This window comes from Rhododendron vialii, chromosome 5a (assembly GCF_030253575.1).
Source record: "Rhododendron vialii isolate Sample 1 chromosome 5a, ASM3025357v1".
In the NCBI taxonomy this organism is placed as follows: Eukaryota; Viridiplantae; Streptophyta; class Magnoliopsida; order Ericales; family Ericaceae; genus Rhododendron; species Rhododendron vialii.
In genome coordinates, this window is record NC_080561.1 from 13,742,650 (window position 1) to 13,752,408 (window position 9,759).

Sequence of the window (9,759 nt, forward strand, 5' to 3'; positions counted from 1 at the left end):
GCATTGCCTCTCACATTCAGCCGCTACAATGTTAGCTGCAAAAAGATTTCCCTTTTGGAAATCACAATTGGGTGTTTCATATTAACACCACCACTTGAGTCTCACCAATATAATCCAGAACATCAGTCACTTAATTTGTTCCCCTCTTGTGGAGTGTGATTCATAGAGCTCTTACTACAAATCTGACAATCCTCAATCAAATTCCTATGAGGGCGATGAGAAGCTGGATTTTCTTTGATCAGATTCACTACTTGCAGCAAATCCATCTCAGTCTCTCCTTGTCCGAGGATGCACTCCTGAAATCCATGCTCCTTTGTCATCCATTAAGCACACCACCTAAGTCAACAGCTTCTTGATTACCCTTGGAGCATTGCAAGTACTCAATTTCACGTTGAACCACAACATGCAATTATTGGAACGTAGAATCACTAGTTTTTCAAAAAGCATTTTTTAAGTGCCATCAAAAAGGAGTGATGCTACAGGTACCGACGGGGTCGGTACCGAAATCGTAGGGACGGTTGTGCCGGGCCGTCTCCGGCCACCGGACGACTGATCCGAGCCCTCCAAAAATTCTAAAAAAAAAAAATGAGGGGGCCCACGCGAGAATCAACGGCATCCGAGGTGTGTAAGGTGCTTGATCCGAGCACCCTTTTTTCGTGTATATATGTATATTCGCGGGAATATACATATATACACGAAAAAAGGGTGCTCGGATCAAGCACCTTACACACCTCGGATGCCGTTGATTCTCGCGTGGGCCCCCTCGTTTTTTTTTTTTATAGAATTTTTTGACGGCTCGGATCGGCTGTCCGGTGGCCGGAGACGGCCGTCCCTACGATTTCGGTACCGACCCCGTCGGTACCAATATCATTTCTGATCAAAAAGGGCAGCCTCGTCACCAATATACCCATACATGCCTTCCCCATTCGAAACCTTCCATATCTCCACATCTGCAAAATAACAAACATTGAACTACATTACGCAATTAAGTTCAAAACTTGAGAAATGATTTATTCACACCTGAAACAATTAAAACCAAATCAAAATTTTGCCCAAATGAAATTGGACACATTAAGAACTTGAGAAATGATTTATTCTATTTCTTCGTCCATTTCAAGTTTTCTCATATGGGCACATTGAGAAATAAATAGCCACTTCAATTCACACAACTATTCAACCCAATGGTCATTACAAAGGCCATTATGCATGCCACACTTGATACTAATGTTGGAAGGTAAGGTATTCAAAAGAGATTAAATAAAGCATAGAAACTATCAGTAAACTCCTTAATAAAAGCAAATAACAAACCAAATAAATTTCGGAAGGCCCATAATTCTTTTTGTTAATTGTTTATGTCCTTTGACAGTGAACTAAAAGCCACGTAAAGAATAAAAAAAATAAAAGAAGGAACGGGCCTTATCTTAATTATTCAGTTTTCATCTGTACACCATGAATGCAAAGTTTAACAAAAACATGGATTCCACTTATGAAGATAAAAAATCATGTTAGAAACCCCCAAGTTAAGGATTGACCAAAAGAATAAGAAAGGTACTGAATGAGTACGCGTTTTTACCCTTGGTTGTTATCGTTGCCGTGATTTCGCTGAAGGAGATGGAGGACAGAAAAGAAGAGGGGCCGAATCACTCCATGATGGTGATGGGATGATGCCGGTGGTCATCGGCTGCGAGGGGAGGTTCTTTGTCTTTGAGCAGGGGCAAGGTGAGCGGTGGTGCGGGTGGAGGATGGGGTAGACGTGTGTTAAAAAGTCGCTCCCTACACGAAAGATAAAATGGGTTCAATGTAGAAATCATCCATCTACAAATCTATCACAAAATGAATGAAGGAGAACCAATTACAATACATGAACCACATATCTGATATGCATATCTAAACGTGGTCATAGTTTTCAGCTTTTAACATTTCTCATCCATAAAAACCACAAAAACTGCATTATTGAGTAATAGTTTTGACGCTCATGTCATGGAACTAAATTTGCATTGCCATCACAACTTTCGCCACTAACCACATCCTAACAATCACGAAACAAAAATTAAAAAAACCAAACCTACATCCGGTTTGCTTCTTCACTGGTTGAAAACTTTTGCCTGAAGACTACAACTTGAACTTACAGTAACTTATATTAAAAATAAAAAAAAGGATTAAAGTATATAGATATCTAGGAAGGAAGAACAAAAAAAAAGGATTTAAGTATCGCATACTTTCTTTTTTTTTTTTTTGTCTATTTCATACTTTTACTCTTTTTTCTTAGTAATCACATTTGGACCTTCTACCAGAAAAAAAAGAGACCCATTACCGATTCTTCCATTTGAAATAAAAAAACCCAAGGTTATCTACTCAAAAGCTGAGAAAACTCGACATCGCAGTGAAGTGAAGATGCCAAGATTACTTGTTGCGTTTTTTTAATTTCTAATAGGAATTGGTTTTCGAGTGGCAGTTAGCATGGGAAAAAATGGTGAGACAGTAGTCACAGTACACCAAAAATGGTGAAACCTAGTTGAGGCATTTTAAAGCATACCAATTAACAAACTACCAATCTTACTGAAATTACCACCCTCAAGATTACTACCATCAATTAAAGCATACCAATCTTACTGAAATTCTGAGTTCCTCAATAATGGAGTTCCAATTCAAATAAAGCAGTTTAACTCAAACTTCTGAGCAACTAACATGGAACTACCATTTCCTTAACTAATTCTCCTTTCAAAACCACAGCATTGCTGCAGTTTTAGCAAAAATGTGTATTTGTGTAATTGTGACGGCTGCGTTGAAAATTGAGTGAAGCAAAGAAGGCAGTAAAGCCAAAATTACGAAGCAATGAAGCAATATATAGAATACAAAGAAGACACAATTTACTTTAATCCAAGGACCCTCTAAAGGAAAAAAGGCCACCTCTGACCCACATGTGGGATGTAAACGTTAGAATGGGAGGCAGAAATTTCAACGTTAGAATGGGGGGCAGAAATTTAATGGTGGCAGTTAGCTTGGAAAAAAATGGTGAGACACTAACATAATTGGCGTGTAAGGTAAAAGTTAAAGGCAACCTTTATGCTAAGGGAATGAAAATACATGGGGAATGTCTTTTCCATTTTGTTGAACTTCAGATAAATCATGGCTAAGGAACGAATCGGAGCCCGAAATTATCTTCAAAATAATTTCAATTCGAAAGAAAAACAAATCACTGAAACAATAGAATCCAAAGCACACTTCTTTGGATAGCATCCAAATACCAGTTTGTTAGACACAACTGATTGTGGAAATGGGATAGACAGGAACCTCAATTGATAGTAGCTTGGAATCTACCTAAACATTTTGCTCCCAAAAGAATCAATTTACTCTCCATTATCTTGGCATTCTTTCAAATAGGCTTTTTAACAAACACTACATATACATCTTTTCCAGACCCACACAGCTTACCAATCTGAACATGAAAATAACTTATCAAGCATGTAAGTATGAAACAATGGCTACTAAGTAGTCAGTCAAGTTCCACAAATAAGAATAGTATGAATTTTAGAATGCACTATGAATTTTCAACAGTATCAACAGTTTGATTTATAGCACGCACTATGAATTTTAGAATTTTAGAAATGCAGTTCAAGACAGATGGTTGAGAGAGAGACGTAAAACCTTTGCTAATGAAGGGTCACCCACTCATCGAAATGCAGTTCCCTTTGGTCGTTTCCCACCACTGAATCACAATACCAAGGATTTAGACAAATGAAATCAGACATGAAGCGAGAATTGAACTCCATAAATAAATGGTGATAAGGGGAAAAATCGTAGTACTTGCTCCGTTTGGTGCAAACACTCAGACTCGCCATCGAAAATCCACACAGCAACACCTCTGGGCTTCAACAATTGCTACTGAAGAAAGAACCACTTGGCCGCTGATGTTGCCGGAGAACTCCCTCTGCCGCCGCCTACTAATCATGACTGAAGTGGAACTGATTGTCCGCCTTTTGATTAAGTACAGTATAGAATGTATTAATGCTTTTGTTCTACGTGAATGTTTTTTCCAATCTACAAAACTCATAACATCATCAAACTAAAGGAGTAAAGGGCCTAATTTACCCAATGAACACCAATGACTTTCCGACAGATTACCACTATAAAAGAATAGTACCTAAAAAGAGAATAATCACAAAAGAAAATTTTGAATTAGGCCCATGACACCACATGAGATTTTTGATTAAAAAAAATTTGACAAAACAAAATATAAGTAAGGGAAAAATCACCGATATGGAAGTTTTAACTGGCTTTTAGCACAAAATTCATAACACTATTCGTGGAAAAAAAAATCAAGCATCAACCATAGGTGGAGCTTTTAATCTAATCCCTCACCACCCCTAAGCTCACCATGGTTTGCCCAATGCCTGAAACAAATCACTTAATGGTTTTGCTTCCCCCAACTCATCCCTACTAACACACCCATAGCCAAATCCAAGATTTTGAAGCTCTAAGTTTTAAAAAATAAGCTGCTCGAATCGAATGACTCGATAATGGCCTTGACACTATAAAGACAAATAAGTATCAATACATATATCCCTTTTGCCGGTAGAATGCCAACCTAAAGTTCTGATGTTGATAGCCGACGCTTTTGTCAACCCTTCGTTCCCTTTGAAATTATTCTGCAGTTTGCAACCGTAGTTTTTTTAAACAAGATAAAAGCCAAATTCGAAACAAAATTCAAATCCAAGATAAAATCCCTAATCTGGAATTTCAATAATGCTAACCAGGTTTAGTAATTTACCTTAGATCAATTGAACTCGAAAATAATGCGATGGTGGATTTGCTCTTTCCAGTTTGGGAAGATTTTGGCTTACCTGAATACATGGTGGTAGATGAGGCAGTCGGAAAAATAAGAGCTACCACCCAGTAGATCAGTAGATGGAAGGTACACAGAGAGCGAGAGAGAAAGAGAGCACCTTACCGAGGAGTACTTCGTTGGTGTCTGGACCGTAACAATCGGAGGTGTCGAGGAAGGTGATGTTGTTCTTGATCGTGTGCCGTTCGGTGGTGGCTCGTCACGCCAATCGGTGGAGCTAGGAGAGCGATCGAAGAGAAAGAGTCGAGAGAGGGAGACAGAGGGAGGGTGAGGTATAGGAATATGGCTAGGGTTTCACAAAATGTCTACGTTTCTACGTTTCAAATTTTGGAAATCTAATCTTAGTTTTACCAAAATGCCATTTATGATGACCCTTGGATGGATCAAGTATTTACAAAAAATGCCATTGTAAGATGAACGGTAGAGATTTATGTAGGCGTAAGGATAAATCTAGAGCGTTGGTTATCTTTTGGATTCAAACACAGCTCTGTTTTATTATATAGATATCCATTGAACACAAAGAAAAAGTGATGTTTTGACGGTTATAACCCACCTCTTAGTTTCATTAATTAATCGTACTTTTGTTTATTAGTATTACGTAATTAGTTCGGTTTCGTTTCGCGCCATTTCTTTGACTTTTGACGATTCCATGTGCATCTTCTCTATCTATTATATACAAGTTAACTTGTACAAATTGGAAACTGTTGAATTTACAGTTATTCAAGAAAAATCAAAGGTAATGAGTGACGCCAGTATTATTAAGCGATGGAAGTCTTTCTTATTAGCTAGGTTCCATTTAGTCCATCTCTTTAAAATGAAGTGTTCAGGGATCATCATTTTTATTCTCAAATCATCCAGCACCTTTATAACATGTCAATGGGGAGTAACGTGGATCAAAAAAATGTAAGGAAAAAAATAAGTCATCATAGATTCCTTCAAGGATTTCTCATGTATTTCTCTTTTGTCGTCTTTGTAGCAACAAAAAGTACTGGACATTTCTGACTATATTGATATATCCATACATTTTACTTCTTTTGAATGAAGTGGACACGTAGATTGTAGATATCTCTAAAGTTTCGTGATCTTCTTGTTGGAATAGTACTGTTCAACTCAATTGTCAAGACGAGAAAATTTGAAAATGGATATATCTCAATTGTCCAACTCTTGAAAATTTGACCCTATCACAATTCTCATCAAATATGCAAACCTGAATAAAATTGCCTTCCAATATTCCAAGGTACCAAAAAAAGAAGAAGAAGAAGAAATTGTTTTCCAGTTCCATGATGCTTGAGTAGAAGACTATTAAGAACTTCCAGAAGTTGACTAGCACGCCTTATCACCTTCCCCGGCCTTCTTGTTTAGCGACATGTAAAATTAAACAACTCGTCTCTTAACAGACACTAAGCTTTCTGAATACGGAAAAACTTGTGATAAAGAAACAGTTTTCGGGTCTTCCGGCTGATCGCATAGCTGTTTGTATTCTTTCATGTCATGTGTACTAAAATTTTATGATACAAACTCCCAACAATCGCTGCCCCCGGCAACAAGAATCTCGTTAATTATTTGGTTGAAACCCAAATACAATGTCACATCCTAAGGGGGGCCCAAAACTGTACTTTTTAGTCCAACACTCCTCAACTCTGTTCTTGTCCATTAACCATATGTCAAAGCACGTATCAGATATTAAAGCAACAAGGGCAAGTGAATCATTTAGAAGACAAAAATAAGGACAACATTATTTGCAAATGCTAGCAGACAATGATATCTGTTCAAATGATTCTTTAATGGTGTTTAAGGCACCAATTACCTTGGCATCAGTAGCCAAATCACCACATAACCAGTAGAAAACTTCATCCAATGATGTGCAAGGAGAAGGACACTTGGTGATGTAGTTTTTGGGCACCGTTGCAATAATTTCTTTCCATGAATCAGTACTTATCCCTTAGATTTAAACTTTATGCTCAATAGGCGTATCATCACACAAATGAAAAGGTTTGATGTCAAATGCACAGCGAGTGGTAAGTCTAACCACAAAATAATCATTGGTTTGGGGAACAAAAGCAAACCCTAAATAGGTAGTACGCAATGTTCCATAAAAGGGTTGAGGGAGTAGCCTGAATTCTCTCATTGCAGGGTTGCATATGATGATAGTGGACTTATCAAAGAGACAAATAAGGCCGTTACAAGAGCCACCAAGGTAGTATTTCTCAAGGTGCGGCCTGGTGAAAGAAATATCTAGTTCTTCGATTGAAGTTTCGTTGGGGAATAAATATATGCAACATTCGTCGTCGGTAGGTTGAAAGAGAATGCAGTCATAGTGTTGTGTGAGGTTGTGGTGGAGAGAGATGAAGCTAGGGTTTTGAATGAGAGAGTACCAGTATTTGGAGACGGATTTGAATCGGAGGAGGGATTTCGACTGAATTCTTGACAAGATGTCCATCAACACGCCTTCCGGCAGCTCGTCCACTATCGCCATAGCCTTCTTTGCCATGTCGATCTTGGATTGTGAAGAAATCCCAGTGCTTTTTGCAAAATCTACCGTTTATCTGCAAAGGCAATATTGCCACAAGAAACAAAGATAAGATAAAGAACGGTTTTTTTGAAAAAATAAATTTAGGCCTTGTTTGATTAGCGAATTGAAACAACGGGATCAACAATTCAGTAATTAATATTTAATAGTCCGGACTATTTAGTCCGGGTAATAATTTCATCCCGAATTGTACCTAGTAATTCCTATGTTTTGATTAACATGGGATTGCCATTTTTTGAAAAAAATGGATTAAAATGGTTTTTGAAAAAGTTTATAAAGAAAAAAAAAAAAGCACGAAGGTTTTTTTAAAGAGAAACATCCTTGAAAACAGTTTTGGGATTTTATGTTATTTTTTTTAAAGTTGGTATGAAAAAAGAAAGATTGTTTTTTTGTTTAGAAGTATTTTAGAAAAAAGAAAATTATGAAAACCATTTTTTTGAAAGAAAAAAAAAAAGTGGCCATACCCTTGTTTTCTAAGAAATCTTCCGCTTTGACGCCTCAGTGTTGTTCGCACTTGAGAGCACGAAGGTTACCCACCCAACCTAGAGATGTGCCAGCTTGACGAAAGGAGATTTTCACGCCTGTGTATGTTTTGCTGGTCATATGTGCCCTGTAGAAGAAAGAGCAAGAGTTGAGAACAAGATAGCTAGACAAGAGACCACATTAGAGCATCAATGTTGACGTGAGAAATGCAACAGTACACACCCCGTATTATATGTACCCTTATAACCAAACTATTGAGAGTTGTAACTAAACCATGGAAAGGCGTAACCAAACCATTAAGCGACGTAACCAAACACCTCCTTCAATTGTTATGCCTTTCAATGGTTTGGTTACGCCTCTCAGTAGATTGGTTACACTCCTCAATGATTTAGTTACGACTTTCATTGGTTTGGTTATAAGGGTGCATATGTTGGGGGGGGGGGGGGGGGGGGGGGGGGGGTGGGTGTTGTGTACCCATGTTGACGTATATACAAAGTGCTATATCTAGTTACAAGTATTTTTGGTATTTTTTTTCTCCAAACACATTGATTCCAATTATCTTCGAATCTCTCCTTGCCCTTAAATTTTACCTTTCTCCCAAAATCTATGAACATCATGCAAAAGGAGGACTAAAAAACATGCAAGTACTTTTGTCAAAAAATTAATGTTTAACTCTTTTCCATGAATAATAGATAACAATAAGTTCGAGTATTAAAAGAATTGAAGGAGATGGACAATAGAGAAAGAAGCGAAGGAGAAAGAGAGTGACAATATGCCATGATCGATGTTGGACACCTCCAACATGGACCCTCAATATGAGCATATTCTTATACGAGTTTTGTTAATATGTGCCCTAGGGACATATGTCAGGATTGCATTAACTTTTTTATTATACTCTATTTTTTATGGAGAATAAAAAGTTATGGTGGAGTATAAATTATTTGGCGGGAGAAGAGTAAATGTTTTGGGCATGGACACAAATGCCCCACCACTTCCCTGTGTCGTTCCCCCTTCCCCAACCCATGCAAGGACCCAAATCATTGAAAAACTGTACACAGAAATACTCTTCTTCTTTTTTATCATTTCTTTGTTCAGTGATTAGTAGTATAAATAACAATTGCAACCAAACTTTTTTGCTCGACAAAGGGAATATTTAATTAATCGTTGTGATAGTATTATTATTATTATTATTACTACACTAAAGGTAATAGATTAGGTACTGTTTACACCCGTTTTTGGCACCAAATCTTGGGCTAGCGCTGGAGAGCCATTTAATTGAAATTCGATTAAATTGGGCCGATATTTATGAATTGTTCAAGCTAAAAAATTAATGGGTCACATTAATTTTGTGATTTGGAGCAAGACCCAATTAATTTTAGCCTTAAAACTTGGCCCATGTTTTATTTTTTGGTCACTGGAGGAAATCCTAATTGGAGCAGTTATGGAATTCTTCTAGAATCAAAGTGGAAAGCCATTTGACTTTGTCAAAATGGCTCTATTATGCTTAGTTTACACGTGCAGGAGAAGGAAAACAAGTAATGGGGTCCCATTACCCCATGATTTACGAGAAAAAAGGAAGTGGAGAACATGGATAGTTGAGAATTAACCCACGATTATCAAATGACCTCCTGAAGCACACAAAAACTGCTAACAATCTGGTTAGTGGGACACATGGCGACGCATCAAGAAGGCGGGAATTTATCTGTATGCAAAAACCGTGAAGCCTCTTGCCTATAAATAGAGGAACTCAAGAAGAAAAAAGGGTTCACACACCCATCAAGGTCGGCGCTTAAAAACCCAAAGTCTTTCTAGCGAAACATTTATCTCACTTTTCTCACCTTCACTCAGTTACTTCTTCAAGTAATTTGGGTTTCTATCTCTCTTGTACCCCAAACTTTAT

At 37.6% G+C, this 9,759-nt stretch overlaps 1 protein-coding gene and 1 long non-coding RNA gene across 2 annotated transcripts; both read right to left on the reverse strand.

The window, feature by feature from the left end:
* Positions 1-4,766: 4,766 nt before the first annotated feature.
* On the reverse strand, positions 4,767-5,223 carry LOC131326929 (uncharacterized). The gene is made up of 2 exons (XR_009200134.1): positions 4,952-5,223; positions 4,767-4,886 (listed from the first exon to the last, which is right to left on the reverse strand). It is a non-coding gene; the product is annotated as an uncharacterized LOC131326929 (long non-coding RNA).
* A 1,358-nt stretch (positions 5,224-6,581) lies between these two features.
* On the reverse strand, positions 6,582-7,337 carry LOC131327602 (F-box protein At5g49610-like). Its single transcript, XM_058360751.1, has 2 exons — positions 6,929-7,337; positions 6,582-6,787 (listed from the first exon to the last, which is right to left on the reverse strand). The coding sequence occupies exons 1-2, from the start codon at positions 7,335-7,337 to the stop codon at positions 6,582-6,584; spliced, it is 615 nt and encodes a 204-aa protein (XP_058216734.1).
* Between the last annotated feature and the right edge of the window lie 2,422 nt (positions 7,338-9,759).

Coding starts and splice junctions, on each gene's coding strand:
- LOC131327602 (XM_058360751.1), bottom strand. CDS start 7,337: ATGGCAAAGAAGGCTATGGCGATAGTGGACGAGCTGCCGGAAGGCGTG. Junction 6,788..6,928: donor ACCCTTTTATGGAACATTGC/GTACTACCTATT, acceptor TTTAAATCTAAG/GGATAAGTACTGATTCATGG.